This window comes from Megascapheus bottae, chromosome 27 (assembly GCF_031878675.1).
Source record: "Megascapheus bottae isolate mThoBot1 chromosome 27, mThoBot2.hap1, whole genome shotgun sequence".
Classification (NCBI taxonomy): domain Eukaryota; kingdom Metazoa; phylum Chordata; class Mammalia; order Rodentia; family Geomyidae; genus Megascapheus; species Megascapheus bottae.
Genome location: NC_143535.1, coordinates 2,153,261 through 2,170,852, shown reverse-complemented (window position 1 = coordinate 2,170,852; position 17,592 = coordinate 2,153,261). Strand labels below are relative to the sequence as shown.

Sequence of the window (17,592 nt, the reverse complement as noted above, 5' to 3'; positions counted from 1 at the left end):
CAGTGCCCTGCCCGCTATGTGAGTTACCTTGCTACTGTGGTGGCTGGGAACCCTAGCTCACTACCATCATTAAGAGATATTAGTAAATCATCAATTGCTAGCTTAGGGAAAGACCAAAATGTGAAACTCAAAGTGTGGCTTCTACAGAATGAGTATCATTCATATACCATCAGAAAGTAAAAAAAAAAGATCAGAAGAAAAAATTACATCTAGCTATCATCACTCATAGAGTATCGAGTAAGGTGAACTCAGCATTTCCAACAGGTTTTAAGATCGTCACTGAAACTAACATAGATTTCCATTTACCACTTCATTATAAACTTGTAATTTAAAGAAAGACTGAAGAACTAACAATGGTGATTGAGATGGGTGTCATTAGCTTTTACCCAGGCTGATCTCAAACCATAGTCTTCCAAAACAATCTCTGCCTCCTGAGTAGCTGGGATTAATTACAATGGTGAGCCACTGTGCCTGACCTCACCTAATATTTTGTAAAAGTCAGAAACCAAGAGAACCATCTTCCTCCACACCCACTGAGGAACTAGTGCATCTCTCCAACCCTGTGGCTTGGAAGTAGAGCTGCGGCTCTAGTGGTAGAGTGCTAGCCTTAACTTTAAAAGCTAAGCAACAACCCAAGGCCCTGAATTCAAGGCCCACTATAAATAAGTAGCTAATACAGAGATAAACATATATTTTATATGTAATATAACACCCTACACTATATAAATAACAAAGTACATATATATGTATATCACACACACACAGAGACACACACACTAGTCATTTTCCAGAAACAGGGAGGAGGAGTAGAATTCCCGAGAGTCACGCAGGCCTTGCTCACCCATTTGCCCTGGCCTGCTTCCCTAGTTCATCCCAAAGTCAACCTGAGTCACCGAAGAGTGAAAGCCGGCATCTGCCAATGCAGCCTTATCATTTGTAGCTAATTTTATATGCTTCAAAGCTGAGAGAAATTACAAACAAATCCTGCTCCACATGCAGTGGAACTGATTGAAAGCCTCAGTTCAGTAGTTTGTGGGATGGGAGACTGTGAGGGGAAGAATGGATCTGGAGTTGTGCATAATGCACCTGGCACCAACCACTACTTACCAGAGGTCAGGCAGCCTTTGCCCAGCACATTGGTAAAGAATGTCAGTGATAAACCTCCAGTCCATGGGGGAAAGGTTCGCTTCTGTTTCCTTCTACTATTTTTATAATTTAATATCAAATAATTTAATAATCTAATAATTGTGTTACAACTTAATACCTAATATTCACATTCATTGAATTCATGGTAGAAAAACTACCAAAGACAGGTGGATAGAAATAAACACTAGTCTAACCCCCTCATCGCTCAAAGACAGCCATGAATAAGTTTGGCTCTATCCAAACTCCATCTATGCAGACATTGTCTACTTTTTCCAAACAAGGGAACATACACATTGAATATCTGCTGTTGTTCTTCCTGTTTGTGGCTGTTTCCATACCACAGACATGTCAGCCTGCCTCTCCATTTCAGGCCTATCTTCAAAAGTATTACACAAGGAAAGGAAATCTGCAGATGGGGGAGATGGTGGCGAGAGGAGGCAGTCCCCTAGTAAAGAAGGTGAAGGAGCTGCAGGCCTTCTTAGGCCTCCAAGTCACTGGGAAGCTGGACCGGGACACAATGGACATGATCAAGAAGCCTCGCTGTGGAGTTCCCGACGTGGCCAACTATCGACTCTTCCCAGGTGAACCCAAGTGGAAAAAAAATACTTTGACATACAGGTAATGAGGTCGAGTCTTTCAGAATTTAGAGAGAAACAACCCCTGTCTATCCATCAGCTATCCCTATCTCTCCCTGTATCCCTGACTCTCTCCCTGTCTCTGCCTCATTCTCTTTTCCTTCTGATCTACATAAAAATCACAATTGATAGGGCACGGTAGCTCGCACCTGTAATCCTAGCTACTCAGAAAGCAGAGATTTGGGGATCATAGTTCAAAGCCAGCCCTGGCACAAAAGGACCTGAGACTTTTATCTCCAATTAACCTCTAGAAAATAGGAAGTGGGGCTTGGCTCAAGGGTCGGGCGGTAGCCTTGAGGTAAAGAGCTCAAGGACAATGCCCAGGCCCAGGGGTAGGGTGGTAGTCTTGAGCTCAGAGACAGCGCCCAGGCTGAGTTCAAGCCCCATGACCCCCGAAAAGTATATAAATAAATAAATAAATATCACAATTTTCCATAGCAATAAGAATATGGACTTTCTAAACCCATCATATAATCACAATTAGCTAATCTCAGTATTATCATAAAAACCAGCCATCATGGGCATTTTAGGCAAGTTTATTTACCTGTAGGGAAAAAATGGTTTATCCTCTAAAGAAAACTAATCTAGTATTAATACCCTAACAGTACCAACCAGTTTCCCCACAACCCATCTGCTCAATAAGAAAGGAAACTCGCATGTTGCCTGCAATGTACCTATATATCCACAAGGAGACGCTCAGAACAAAAATATCAGTTAAGCCGCCATTCCCTGAAATAACTAGAGTTAAGACAAGTACATAAAAACATGTGGAGTCTTCTCATGATTTTCTTTAACTGTATCCTAGAATTAGTCCAATTTCACAATAGTAAGGGGTGTGGATTAAATTAATGAGACACTGGGTATATCCTATTCCATGGTAAACCCCTCACAAACCCCTCACCCACAAACCCTACACCCCACACTCACATTGCCTATCCATTCTTGCTTCCAAACAAATCCCCTGATCCTCCCAAAGACATGAAGCTATCTTAGTACTCTACATAACTCATGTATTACAAATTAACATGTACCAAATATCCAAGAATTTTAAAAGAAAAAATTTCAGCATAATGCTGTGTGTACAGGCCCTTGAAGTCAGACAGAACTCAAATACTGCCTAAATTCAAAATGTAGATGACAGTGGTGACATTGTGAGAGTCAAATAGTACTTAACATTAGAAACTGTGGAACTGCGAGCAAAATGGAGCACATCAGCTAAGAGTATCAGCTATGACTACAATTGCTTTGACTGTCAGTGGACTCTGGGTCAGGATTTTCTCCACCTTCTCTTCTCTTCTGGTGCTATTCTTTCCTCCACCCTTGTTTTTTCCAGTTCTGCACTCATGACCAGCTTAAGGATACAGCAACAGACTCTTCTATAATAGGAAAGATCAGGGCACTGTGTGAAGTTGCGGCAAATCAGGGGTGCATATTGCAAAATAAGCAGCATATTTTCAAAGGCTTAGCTGGTTATTTTAAGGGTCTTTCTGCATTCCCCTTTTAATTCTTTATCTCTCTCTTTTGGATTTCAATTCCTAGGGCTTGAATGCTTCTTGCTCCTCCCCCACCCCCGACCCATACACGTCCTGCACTGACCTACTACTTATGATCCTCTCTGGGAGACATGCTTTCTCTTTGGAGACCCCATCATTACAGAAAGCAGTGCATTAGAACAACCTAGGAGAGTTGCTAAGGTGCACGTTTCTAGACCATGTCTACTTGAGCAACTTTCAGAGCCACTGAGCAGTCTCGAAACAGCTAGCTTTCATTCAAGCATTTCTTTAGCATTTTCTATGTGCCCCACACTGGAGCAGGGGCCGAAGGAAGAGAGAAAATAGACATGAGTTTCCCTTCTAAGGTTAACTCCCAAGACTTCCCAGGGGAGCCATTATTCCAGCAGGGCCCAAGGCCCTCCCTCCTTCCCTTCATGTGAGTTATGGAAACCTAGCCCCTGGGCTGCTTGGAGTCACCAACTGTTTCCACTACCTGCACAAGAAGCAATACATCTCTCTGCCACTAGGTGTCCTTTTCACAGCCCTGCTTGCTGGCATGCTCTGCTCCTATCACCTGGGACAGCCTCTCTCGGTAAGGCCAGCACTCCTTCAGAAGGTACTATTTTAAGACAAAACACATTCCCCAGCAGTTCTGGGGAAATCCTGCTGGCTCTTGGCTGGAAACTTGCATCACCGAAAAATTTAAAATTGATCTTTTATTTTAATTGAACATTTTCAGTCTCTTTTGGAGAAAAAAATAATCTACATTTAAGCCATTTCCAGGCATCTTACTATGTGTAATATCACCTAAGTATTATTCTTTAAAAGTAGGAATACTAAAACTGGAAAAGTAGCTCATGACTATAATCCCAGCCACCTGAGGGGCAAAAATTGGGAGTCTCATACCTACTGGCTGAGCTAGCCCAGCAGGATCAGTTTAAGCCAGCCTGACCAAAAGAGTTACAAGACTCCATATCAACCCATAAAAAAAAAAACCAGGGCATTATGGTATGTGTCTGCTGCCATCTCAGCTATATGTGAAGTGTAAATAGGGAAATTAACAGTCCAGACTACCCAGAGAGGTAGGGAGGTGGGGGAAGCAAGACCCTATTTGAAAAAATAACAAAAGCTTAAAAGACTAGGGTTATGGTTCAAGTGTTAGAGTGCTTTCCTAGCAAGTGTGAGGCTGAGTTCAAACTCTGTTGCTGCCAAAAACAATAATATTAATTAAGAATATTACAATAACAAGGAATGCACCAGAATTTCTCAACTGTCTTCACTTTCATTTGACTTGCTATTTAACAAGCAGCAGTTTAGCCTCTCTCAAATGAAAATAAAAATGATCATGTCCAAAAGAGAAACCTAGGTTTTAGCTGTACAGTCAGCCTCCTTCATTCAGGAGCAGTCCCTGAGCAGAAAACATGTGCTGCGTCTCTCCACAGGATATCCAAGTACACGCCTTCCATGAGGCCTGCAGAGGTAGACAAGTCTGTGGAGATGGCTCTGCGGGCATGGAGCAGCGCCGTCCCCCTGAACTTCGTTAGAATAAACTCGGGAGAAGCGGATATCATGATATCTTTTGAAAATGGAGGTACTGTGGTGCTCTCTGGGTTCTGTCTCAATGCACAGGAGCGTGATCCCCACACTCTGCCTTCCATATACTAAGCCCAAGTGACCACACAGTCCTCCAGTGCTGTGATGGACAGAGGCCCTGGCGATGGACCTGCACCATCAGAACCTGCATCTCGCTGGGTAATTGAGCCAGCAACGCTCTTAGCATTTCTGTCATCTCTAGATTCAGCTGACAAGGGGAGCAGACCCCGTGAAAGTCTTGCTGGTATGATTTGGTCCCCTTCCAAGACCATGCGGTCTGATTCTGCTTACCTGTTTGGTTGGGTGTTTGTCTCTACCGCTCAAGAAACACCCCCTGAGTCCTCACTGAAGGAACCCTGACCCGCTTGCAGCAATGGTCAAGAGAAGGGGCATTTTGGTCTCACTCACACTTGCAGGCTGTACCTGTGAGGTCTGCCTCCCCCAGGACCCAACCCCCATCTCCATTCCCCAACTTGGCTTGCTAAGGAGTACAGTGTAGGTTTACACTGAGCCCGGCCTAGAAAAACACAGCAGGAAATAGACAAAGGGAGGCCCAGATGGCCCACAAAATTCCTTTCCCATCCCAGTTTCCTAGTGACTGTTAGTGCCACGTCCTTCCACAGACATCACACATCCTGGCCTTCACTTCAGTCTGACATCACTGGCAGGACACATACACTAAGGAGGAGAAGAGAAAAGAGAGAAGATCAAATAGGTCCTGCGAACAAACGCTTCAGAAATGTCCCAAAATGTCCCCAAATGCCCTAACTGACTTTTTGTAGATCCTATTCACAGCAGAAGGCCAAAGGCACTTGGTGAAATGACAAGGCACTAAACTCAAGGAAGCTTTGTAGGCCACTAAGTTAATGTGTGGGCCTCCTACTCTTTCAATTTGTTTTCCAGACCCCTAACAGAAGGCTGACCGGAGACTCAGCCACTATTGCCTTACATTCTGGGAACACCTTGGACTGGAGTTTTACCAAACTTTGTTTTCTTGGCTTCAAAAAAATTATATATATGTAATTGGGTAGTCACTAATATTTTGCAGAATTTTTTTTGCCAGTCCTGGGCTTGAGCTCAGGGCCTGAGCACTGTCCTTGGGCTTTCTCAAGGCTAGAAGCTCTACCACTTGAGCCTCAGCACCACTTCCAGCTTTTTACTATGTATATGGTACCAAGAAATTGAACCTGGGTCTTCATGCATGCTAGGCAAGCACTCTACTACTAGGCCAAACTCCCGGCCCCTATTTTGAAGAATTTTTAAATGGAGCTTCTATTTTGACATCTCTCATTCTGTTCTTCTTCCTTTTCTGTTAAATTTATAACAAACTATTAAATATAAGTGGTTTAAAAGAAAAAAGTGCATGAAGCATTTCAAGTTAGGCTTTTTCAGAGACCTTGACTACTTTTGTGAGTTTTACATGTGAGGGGATATCAAAATTATGGAGATGTTTTCTTCTGATACTTCCTCCCATCTTATTTGTATTGTGCAACAGAAACAGAAAGCCTTGCTCAGTTACTTATTTCCTCTCTGCTAAATCATATTCTGAATGCTCACATCCTAATCAGTGGATCAACTTGCTATCAAATGGCCCTTTGTTCTTTCTCCTTTTGCAATCTCTGGGCACACACACAGTCCCCAGGATGCTACGTGTTACCGTAAAAACCACAATGGTAATGTCTTGGTTATTTAATATTGCCTTTCGACTGTCAATAGGCAGTTATTTGCTCATGTGAACATTTATAAAAAATGACTAATCATAAAGTAAACTGAAGCATCATAGCTATTCAAACTGTTGTCTGTTCTCTTTGCCCCACGGACTTGCCAGGTCTGAATTCGGTAGCCTTTCCCTTTGTTTAGATCACGGAGATTCGTACCCATTTGATGGGCCTCGGGGGACTCTAGCCCATGCGTTTGCACCTGGAGAGGGCCTGGGAGGAGATACCCATTTCGACAATGCTGAGAAGTGGACTATGGGAACGAACGGTATATATATGCACAATTCACCATAACCTGGAAAATATTGTACCTTCTTCTGGGCCTCCGTCATGAAACCTTGAGGTTCAACGTCCCAAGCCACCCTTTAATTAGAGAGGCTGGCTAGGAAAAACAAGTAAGCCAAAAATCCAAAAGGGAACACCCTAAGGGAAAAGAGCCACTCAGGATTATGCTGTAGATTTGTCTGGTCTCTGTTCTGTGATGTATCATCTCAAGCACCAATCCCTTCCCCAGTACATGGCTCGTTTTTTCTTCAGTTACAAAGCATTGATTTTTTTCCCCCTTATGTGTACTTGGAAATAAGCTACATTCACACTGACCCACATGTGTCTCCTGAGAAGTATGATGGGAATGGGGATGAAGGTTCCAGAATACCATTGTGCAGGTGAAATGTGTGCGTAAAAAGGAGTCGCTGCACTAGCAGAAAAGTGTTTGCTATCTAAATGTATGTCATTACAAAGTTCACTGCCACTATTAGCCAAGGGCCTTCCTTATCAATCTGCCTAGCATCATCGGCAATGAGCAAGATGGATTGTTTCATGATTCCATCCTCCCTCACCAGCGAGCTAAAAAGAACAAAAGCCAGCAAAACTAAGTCTTCCCCACAGTCTACCTTTGCTGTCCAGTTGTGGAAAGGAGATGTGTTCAACTGTGATTTGGTCATAAGTTCTCCTGGAAAGGCAGAAGATAGGGAAAACTAAAACCTGGGTTGATGCTGCTTTTTTTCTTCCACATTGTTTAGGTTTCAACTTATTTACAGTTGCGGCTCATGAATTTGGCCATGCCCTGGGCCTGGCCCATTCCACAGACCCATCAGCACTGATGTATCCCACCTATAAGTACCAGCAGCCTTATGGTTTTCGCCTCCCCAAGGATGATGTGAAAGCAATCCAGGCCTTATACGGTATGATCCATACACCTCTTTGATCCCTAAGCCTGCAAATAACAGGCGTTCAGTCTCCAGTGTAGAATAAGTTGGCTAGAAAAGATTAAGCTGGAGCCCACAGCCTCAACAGTGTCTTCCTGACACTGTTGAGCTTCTTGTGATCAATATTGTTTCTTTTCTAAGGTTTTGAATCTTTACTCTAGAGACATAGAAACTGTAGATACTGGTCTAACCTTCTAGAGAACATCAAAATTTACTCATTGAGAGAGGAAGGTTATATCTTATAGTTGATACATTGTTGCTTACCCATTTGTATACAAGTCATTCTAGTTCCTTAAAAATAGCAATGATGGCATTATGACATATCATGCCATCTTGTGATCACCTGTAGGGTGTGCTGTTCTCATCTTTGAAATCTAAGGAAGCCCAAAGTCAGGACAGGAACTATCCCAAGATAATTCAAAATTATCTCAAGTATTCATACTTTTCCGAGTAAGAAAGCATTACTGAAAAAGAACTCTATACCCAATTCTCCTCAAGAGAAAACCAGATCAATAAATAGTTGACTAGGTTCTGGGAGACAGCCTCAGAGCCTCATACTTTTTCTGGAATAGGCTTCATCAAAGGTCAGGAAAATGGCAAGAATGGAGATGTTGCTGGTAAATGACCATCAGAGATGAACCAGCTCTCCCAAGCAAATCCCTCAGGAGCAACTTTTAACCACAAACGTTTTCCGGTTACTGCATCTTTTCTGGTGCTTATTAGAATACTTAAAAATTGATAAGAAGAAGGAAGGAAGGAAGGAAGGAAGGAAGGAAGGAAGGAAGGAAGGAAGGAAGGAAGGAAGGAAGGACATATGAAAAGTTTTAAACTTAATGGAAAAAATTAAAGAAATTATTAAGGGAAATGTTTAAATTATATTTCGAATTTCAAACATTTGTACCTATCAAAGAAAAGCTTTCCTAACAATAAAATAATAACACCTACATTTTAAAATCATTTACTCTGTGTCAAATTCTTCTAAGTGCTTACAGGCATTAATTCTCACCAGCCTTTGGAAGCTTATTTTTTTTGTCAGTCTTGGGCTTAAGCTCAGGGCCTGAGCACTGTCCTTGGATTTTTTTCTCAAGGCTAGGACTCTACCACTTGAGCCTCAGCACCACTTCTGGCTTTTTCTAAATATGTGGTACCAAGGAATTGAACCCGGTCTTCGTACATGCTAGGCAAGCACTCTACCACTAGGCCAAACTCCCGGCCCATGGAAGCATATCTTCTTATTGTCGTGTTATTACTTCTGTTTTACAACAGGAGTAGCTGAGGCTTTTTATTATTATAGTGCTGTGTTCAGGACTCATATGGGAGATCCCTTGCATAATGTGTGCAAGGTCTTGAGTTCAAAAGTTACTGACTTCATGCTATCTAACTCTGCAAATAGGAAGGCCAGGATTCAAGCCCAGGACTGCCCACCATTGAGGCCAGTACCTTAGGACATGACCAACACAGCATGGGAGCTCCTATGCTTTCTAGGGTACACATATCCAAACGTTAATTTCTGGTACCATTTGAGATTTGTTTGTGTGGGTTGGTTGGTTGATAGTTTTGGGATTGTTGTTCCCCTTTTTCACTAGTGTCTATTAACTCCGTATGGGATTTCATTGTGATAGTCTATGCATACATATACTTTGATCAAATTCACCCTTCCAGCTGGGACCATTTTGACCAAGACACTTTGACTCCTAGGACCTCGGAAACCATTCCTAGGAAAGCCCACTGCGCCCCACCTCCCCCCTCACAAGCCGTCCATTCCTGATCTCTGTGACTCCAGCTCATCCTTCGATGCTGTGACAATGTTGGGAAAGGAGCTTCTGTTCTTCAAGGACAGGTAAGTGCAAGCCACACCACAGCTCAGGCCTCCAACTGGCTGCCCTGCCTGAAGGTATGAGGCACATGCTGCCCTGGGAGCTGGTAAAGGTCAGAAAGACAGACTGCAGACCCACTCCATGTAGAGCTAAATGCTATCCATATATGTGCAGTATGTCTTCTAATCCTTTTCATCATATTCTTCAATTTACAGATAAAGATAGGAAGTCAAACAGAAATGAATTTCCACAGGTGACAGTTTAGTGGCTGAGCTCAGGTAACAGCCCAGATTTACCTGATGTTTTAAGTTATCACTGTGTGCCTAGGGGAAATACATTGGAAACACCCAATAAATACTGATGAATGAGGGTTGGCTAGGTAGACAGATGGGTAGGCAGGAGTAAAGAAGGGAGGCAGGAAGGGAGGGAGGCAGAAAACTGAGTGAATGGATAAGTAGATAATGAGTGGGTAGATGACTAGATGATAGGAAGATGAATGGATAGATAATAGGTGGGTGGATAGATGATAGATTGATAACTGCTGGGTAGATGGATAATGGATGGATGATGGATAATATAGGTGGGTATATGATAGATGGGTGGATGGATGAGTGGATGGATGGATAATAGGGAGGTGGATGGATAATAGATGGGTACACGAATAATGGATGGATGGATAGATGAGAAGATGAATAAATGGGTACATGGTGATTCTAATGTAAGCACTTTTCCTAAGCTCCAGGCTTTCTAGCTGTCAGATATAAGATAGCACAGAAAGGCTGGGCCACGGCAGCTCACACCTGTAATCCTAGCTACTCGGGAGGCTGAGATATGAGGATCAAGGTTCAAAGCCAGCCTGGGCTGAGACTCTTATCTCCAGTTAACATCTAGAAAATGGGAAGTGGGGCCTAGTTCAAGGATAGGGTGGTAGCCTTGAGCTGAAGGGCTCAGGGACAATGCCCAGGCCCAGGGGCAGGATAGTAGCCTTGAGCTGAAGAGCTCAGGGACAGCACCAAGGCGGAATTCAAGCTCCATGACCCACAAAAAAAAGAGAAAGAGATAGCACATAAAAACAGTTGTCTTTTGTTCCCACATTAGCCTTTCAGGGAGTCAACCATGACACTGGCCACTCCAACAAGGAAAACAAAACACTCACTCATAGTATTCCCATTACTGGAGACAGAATTCCACCAGCCAGCAGAGACAGAGAAGCTCAGGAATGTGTGTAAGAGACATTAAGTTTTTTTTTCCTCATTGCAAAAGCATTCACTGAGCCCATATTAGGTACTAAGCTCTATGGTAGCATCTAAAAATATAAAACTATGTGAATATCCTCTCTGCCTTTAATGACAAAGAAGAACATTCTAAAATAATTGCAAAAAAGGAGTGTGACTCAAGCTCAGAAGGAAGAGCTGTGAGAGGAGAAGGGGCAGACAAGAGAGGGTTCATGAGGAAATGATATCTGAGAAATCCATTGTTTGTTCTGAGAAGAGATATTTAAGCTAGTTTTATAGGATTTTTTATCCGTTCATAAAACAGAGAAAGGTGGGGTATAGTGGCATATGCTTGTAATCCTAGCAGTGGGGGACCAGAGGAATATGAGTGAATTTAATGCCAACGTGGGTTACATACTAAGACGGTGCTTCAGCAAAGAAAGAAAAGAAAATGGATATGTAGAGAAGGGGAAGGAAGGAAGAGAAGGAAATGGAAGGAAGAAAAGAGAACAAGTGAAGGTAGATACTTAAGAAAAGAAACAGAAGCAGCAGCAGCAGTAGAAGGAGGAGGAGAAGGAGGCGGAAGACACATGGTTAGCTCCTCACATAGAGTAATCACGCTGTTAATGAAACATGCTGTGTATTCTTCAGACACATTCTCTGAACTGAAAAGCAGGTGGTGCAAATATGGGAAGAGAACAATGATTCCAAAATTTAAATTTTAGTTATACCAACTTATAAACATTTTTCTCCTCATTTTTCCATGTCAATGAATTTAAATTTTAATCCATTATATATTATTCTAGTGAATATCACATTGCTTATTTAATTAATTCCATACTCATGACCATCTATATTGTTTACAGTGTCTAAATGTTAGGAACAGCTTAAAGAATGGAAATTTACTTTTTGAACGCATTTCAGAAGAGAGCCAACATCCCAGGCTTTCACCTGAACTAAGATCTCTGGCTCTATCATTTCTTCTGAACCCTGTCCTCATGATTTAAGAGTGGTCCTCTTCCACCGTCTGGGTTACAACTTCAGAGATTCTCCTAGGCTCCTCCAGGGAGTGTAAATACCCTCAATTTTTAAGAACACTGGGCAGAGTCCTGACTATTTTTATATATTTTTGTATTTTTCTTTTTTGTGCGGGTGATGTACAGAGGGGTTGCAGTTACACATGTCAAGTAATGAGTGCATTTCTTTTCATCTCTGCACTGGGTGTTGAATTGTTTGTGTTTTTGTTAGATTGTTTTCTTTTATGCTTGTTTTGTTTTGTTTTTTGAGGAAATGGCTTACTATATAGCCCAGATTGGCCTGGAATTTGCTGTCTTCAGCCTCTCAAGGGTAGGATTATATGAAGGTATCATGATGCCTGTTTCTGTATGCTTTTAAGTTTTATAAGTTTTTTTATAAGTTTTTTTTATTCTTGGGTTCAGTGAAGTGGCTGAAACATAAATGACTTCTTGGCTTGTAGAGAATTCTGAGACAAGCAGCCCAGATTAGAGAACCACCACACAAAAGCTTCTTAGCCATTGCCATGATGACATATACTTAAGTTCCCAATGAGACCAGTGTAGAAGAAAATTTACCTAGGCTGATAAATTCTAAACTTTTATAGCACCAGTTAAACTTGTGAAGTGAAAGTATCTTTTAAAAAATACCTACAAATAATTACGGGAGCACCAGAGTTTACAAAGCATTTTCATGATCCAAATGGATCATTTGAAGCAATTGTGTAAGTTATCTTATTCTTGCTTTTACTTGACAGAAGGAAACTGAATCACAGAAAACTTAACTGACCCAAATATCCAATATTAAGGTCCCAAGCATCCCTTGGTCCCCCCATAGCACCACACTGCCTGAATCCAGAGGAGTAGGCAGCAGTTAAATAGAGAGCATCCAAGAGAAAGAGGTCAGAAAGGCACCTTTTCCTCCCCTGAAAATAGGGAAACAGAGAAAAACAAAGACAAGGAGTTCGTTAGCAGAGGTACATAGAAAGCATACTGATTCACTTGAGCTGAATTATCAGAGTCCAATAGGAAATAACAGGCATCCCCTGAAAATGAGAGACTCGTGGCATTAGCCTACAGAGGTGGAAAATGAAAATGGTTGCTGAAACACAGAAAGAAAGGTAGTTAGTGGTAGAGCACGTACTTAGTATGCATGAGATACTGGGTTCCATTCTCAGCATAGAATTGACAAATAATAATAATAATAAAATAAGCTAATGTTCAACAACCAGGAACAAACTATACCAGACACTGTCCTAAGCCCCAGAATAAAAAGATAGATAATATGCAATCCTGACAAGGAATTCAAGAGACAGAGAGCTGAACCAGGCCAGGCAAAAGGTAACCTAATTGCACATTTGATGAATTAATTGCTGCTTTATAGTAAAAGGAAATGACACTTTCAGAGAGAATGAAGTCATTCATCAAATGCATACCACACAATCTTCTGGCACCTACTTATTTAACAAATGTCTGGAGTTATGTGAGAAGCAAGGTGTTAGTTACTAGTTCACAAAGATAATAGGGCAGTTAAGTATCAAATCAGCTAGCCAGTAAGTGCTATCGTTCTACCTTTCTTATCAAAGATCAAAGACTATTAACAGGATCTGTTCTCAATTGTCATTGCACAATTCCAATATATCCTGCAACTATTCTTCTCCAACAGGCTCACAGATTGGCTTAAGCTCAATTAAAGATGTATGAGGGGATTATTCGGCATACTTTCTTTGAACCACTTTACTTCTTTTTTTGTACTGTGATCAAGAACTCTGAGTTATAAATCCTTTGTGTTCTGGTGTTTTATTATCTACTGAATATAACTTCTCTTCATTTATCTGGAAAGTTTTATAATCACAGGTTCTTTTTTTAGAACATAGAATATTCTAAATTTGGGGCTGCGAGTGTGGCCTAGTGGTAGAGTGCTTGCCACGAAGCCCTGGGTTTGATTCTTCAGTACCACATGCATAGAAAAAGCTGGAAGCGGTGCTGTGGCTCAAGTGATAGTGTGCTAGCCTTGATGAAGCTCAAGGGAAGTGTCTAGGCCCTGAGTTCAAGCCCCCGGATTGGCAAAAAAAACCCAATAATTCAAGTTTAGATAGGACTTATTTTTATCTTCACCTTACAATGCATACATTAAACTGTGTTGTAAGTGTTTCAAATATGGCATCTTAACTTGGGCACTACTGATACTGATACTGGGGTGTGTAAGTGTTCTGTTGGGCTACCCTCATTAGCATCCTTAGCTATGACGATCAGAATTGTCACCGGACTTTATCAATTGTCCCTAGAAACACAAAAATCATAATTTAGAACAACTGTTCTATTTAAAACAAACAACAACAAAAAAAAAAGAAGCCAGGCACTGGGGGCCCACGGCTGTAATCCTAGCTACTCAGGAGGCTGAGATCTGAGGATTGAGGTTCAAAGCCAGCCAGGCAGGAAGTGATAGCCTTGAGCAAAAGAGCCCAGACCTAGAGTTCAAGCCCCAGTACTGGCAAAACAAAAGCAAAAAACACAACAAGGTCAAAGTATGACTTGTAGTAGCATGTCGGTCTAAGTTAACACAAAGTATGACTTGTAGTAACGTGTCAGTCTAAGTTAACTCCCGTGCTCCATGTCTTCTGATTTACCCACCAGGATTTTCTGGCGACGGCAGGTCCATTTGCCATCAGGAATCCGACCCAGCATGATCACCAGCTCCTTCCCCCAACTCATGTCCAACGTGGATGCAGCTTATGAGGTGGCGGAGCGAGGCCTCGCCTTCTTCTTCAAAGGTACCCTACAGATCGGGCACAACAAGAGCTGGCAGGAACACAGTGCCCACCTATCTGGAGTATCTAGCTCTGGCAGTGCAGTTAGTGGTCGTTAGACATGTGGGCTGCTCTTTCTGAGGTTGGGTACGAAATGCCACATTACTCTGTTCTAACAAAAAGGAATGTCAGTGACTCCCCACGGTCCCCAGAGCCCCAGCCTTGGAGTTTACAGAGGTATCAAGATAGATGACTCTGGCCGTGGGGGAGGGAGACTGGAGATCTGGTCCCTGTCCACTCTTCTCACAATTATATTGACTATTCTATTGAGAGCCTTTAACATTAAATAAAATCCTTGTTGCAATGCCATCCCGAGAAGCAGCAAGAAGAGGCGGGACATCTCAGACATGAGATGCTACCTCAGCCTCCAGCCTTATACTAGTTTGGTAACCTCAGGAAATTATCCCACTGCTATGAGCTGAGCCTTCCTTTTGCCCTTCTAAGAGGTTAGAGTAAAATCAGTCTTGAAGATGTGTTGTGACAACAGCTAGCCAAAGGAAAACTATCTGTTTTTATTCACATTTTCTTGATGCTAGCACCAATTTAAGTGATAATACTTCTGTCTCATAGATATGTGACATGAGACTACAAATGGAAGCTATCTTGATATATATGTGTGTGTATGTTAAATTTAAGACACAGCTGTATTAATATTATTGTTTCTTAAACATAAGCAGAGACGTCTGCCATCAGGAAACTTCGGAGTGTCTTACTAAGGTGAATTACAAGAGACTTAAGCCTGCCCTTGGCTGATACACACAGTGAACCCCCACTGCAACTAGCCCTTCATGGGATCCTGCATGGCAATCTGCAGGAGTGAGATGCACCTCCCGCCAGCACGGCAATCTTGAAAGCTGTACCATCTATTTTCAGGCCCTCACTACTGGATAACAAGAGGATTCCAAATGCAAGGTCCTCCCCGGACTATTTATGACTTTGGGTTCCCAAGGCAAGTGCAGAGAATAGATGCTGCTGTCTACCTCAAGGAGCCCCGAAAGACCCTTTTCTTTGTGGGAGATGAATACTACAGGTATGGCTTTTCTTCTTTTGTCTAATGTATTCAGCGGGAAGGGGGAAATCTTTGGCAAAAAAAGAATGTAAGGCAAGTTTGCACCAGGCCCATCCAATCCTCTCAGTCACTGGTCTTCAAGATGTAGAACCACCCAAATGGTAAGTGAAACATCCATTCAATAATCCTGTTGTTCATCCTGCTCTTCTAGGAACACATTAATATGGCTTCTGTGGCCTAAGAGTGGAGGCAGCTTCTCTAAGTACCTAACTACCCACTGAGAACATGCCAGAGGGAACTGATTGCATTGATACATAGCCATAAAACAGGTTCCAGAATGCTCGTGATTTGCAAAAGTGAATGGTCACATGTAGGGCACTTTGAAGGAAAGTTCTGAGGAAAGGAAGAAGTCTGCATTCCTCTTATCCACCCTAGAACATGAGGATTCACCTTATGTAAAGGAACTGTGTGTCATTTCCATGTCTGTCCTGCTGCAAAGGCTCATTCTGAGCAGATCGAACAGGGGCTCGCTGGCGGCCCAGTCACTGCTCACAGGGCCTGATTGTAACTCATCTACTAAGTGTCCGTTGTTAGAAGACTAGTATTGAGAAGTGAGTGTGGCTCTTTACAGGCTCCTCCCAAGAGCACATCTGCCATGTTGGCAACTCTCTCTGTGACAATGCCAGTTTCGTGATCGCAAAATGAGAGGCAAAGCCAGATTCTAAGCAGGTGATTGTGCCAAACCACCTCACACCAAGACAGGAACAAGAGGGAAGAGGGAAGCACCCAACTCTGGCCTACCAGCTTTCATTTCATTTTCTTTCATCTTTTACATTACACTTTGGGTGGCATACCTATATTTATTTAACCAATTGTTATCATCTCCCCCAATATGGTGCTAAGAAAGTAACACAGGCATATGTCACGAGAAGGACAATCTTTCTTATTTCACATAAAGGGATTCTAAGCAAATGTGGGCCCTATGACTCTCCTCAGCCTACATGATGCCGCCCTGATAGCATGTGCTCTCATGAGCTGTCCTTCTGTGCAGCATTAAAGTCACTAAGCCAGCTAGTTTTGTTTCACAAGCCTTCCTACCTGAAACATAGCGTCACAGTCCATCTAGTGAGATATTACAATCTGTGAATCACGACTTTCCAAAAGTCTTCTTAAGGAGTCTATGATCACAGTGCTGGCATAGATAGTGAGGAACTGAAACCCATAGTAGGTTTTTCAGGCAAGGGATTGACAGATGCAGGTGCAAGCAGGACAGAAGTAGTATGAGGTCACGTATGTCAGGGTTATTTCATTCTTTTCCCGAGAAATGTTCGCAGCCAGATTCTCCTTGGGGGGATTATCCACTCTCTCATAATCTCTCTTTTCCATTTCCTGGGCTTTGACTAATCTACCACCCACCAGCAGCCTTATCATAGTGCGTGCATCCAGTCAGGCAAGATGGAGGCCTAACAGCCTAAGCAAGGGGGTGGATGGGAGCAGAGGTTTAAATTTCTCTAAATTTGAGATTGCCGGGAGAAAAGGGCTCTGATTTTAATGATACCTGCTGCCCACTGAGGAAATGATATTGAACCTTTCCAACTTGATTAAGGAAAAGTCTTTAAGGGTCCATTAGGAAGTTGCTGGGACATCAAATCAATTGTTAATGAACTCATGTTGCTGACTAGGCACTTGCAACCTTCCCAGAGTGATAAATGCTACCAGCATGCAGACACCCAGCACCGGGCTGGTGCACAGTATGTGGTCAAAAGGTGTGGCTCTTGTTTGAAAGGCTTGCTAACAAATGATTGCCTAAACCTCAATACCCCATTGCACATTAATTCAGCCAAAGAGCTGATCAAATGGGGATTTCTGTTTGGAATACTGGAAGCCTCTAACTATTTTGCATGGTTAATCAGTCACAGCTTCTACTTCACATATT

The 17,592-nt window shown here is 42.4% G+C and overlaps 1 protein-coding gene and 1 long non-coding RNA gene across 3 annotated transcripts in view; one reads left to right on the top strand and one right to left on the bottom strand.

The window, feature by feature from the left end:
• Positions 1-17,592, bottom strand: part of LOC150045408 (uncharacterized) — a 262,795-nt gene that overhangs the window by 226,247 nt on the left and 18,956 nt on the right. The gene's annotated exons all lie outside the window — the stretch shown is intronic.
• Mmp20 (matrix metallopeptidase 20) overlaps positions 1-17,592 on the top strand; it is a 32,069-nt gene that overhangs the window by 2,769 nt on the left and 11,708 nt on the right. Inside the window, exons 2-8 of the mRNA XM_090319776.1 lie at positions 1,517-1,764; positions 4,717-4,865; positions 6,728-6,853; positions 7,608-7,769; positions 9,492-9,633; positions 14,475-14,611; positions 15,521-15,677. Of these exons, the coding sequence (XP_090175902.1) occupies positions 1,517-1,764; positions 4,717-4,865; positions 6,728-6,853; positions 7,608-7,769; positions 9,492-9,633; positions 14,475-14,611; positions 15,521-15,677 (1,121 nt within the window). The remainder of the gene's footprint in view (positions 1-1,516; positions 1,765-4,716; positions 4,866-6,727; positions 6,854-7,607; positions 7,770-9,491; positions 9,634-14,474; positions 14,612-15,520; positions 15,678-17,592) is intronic.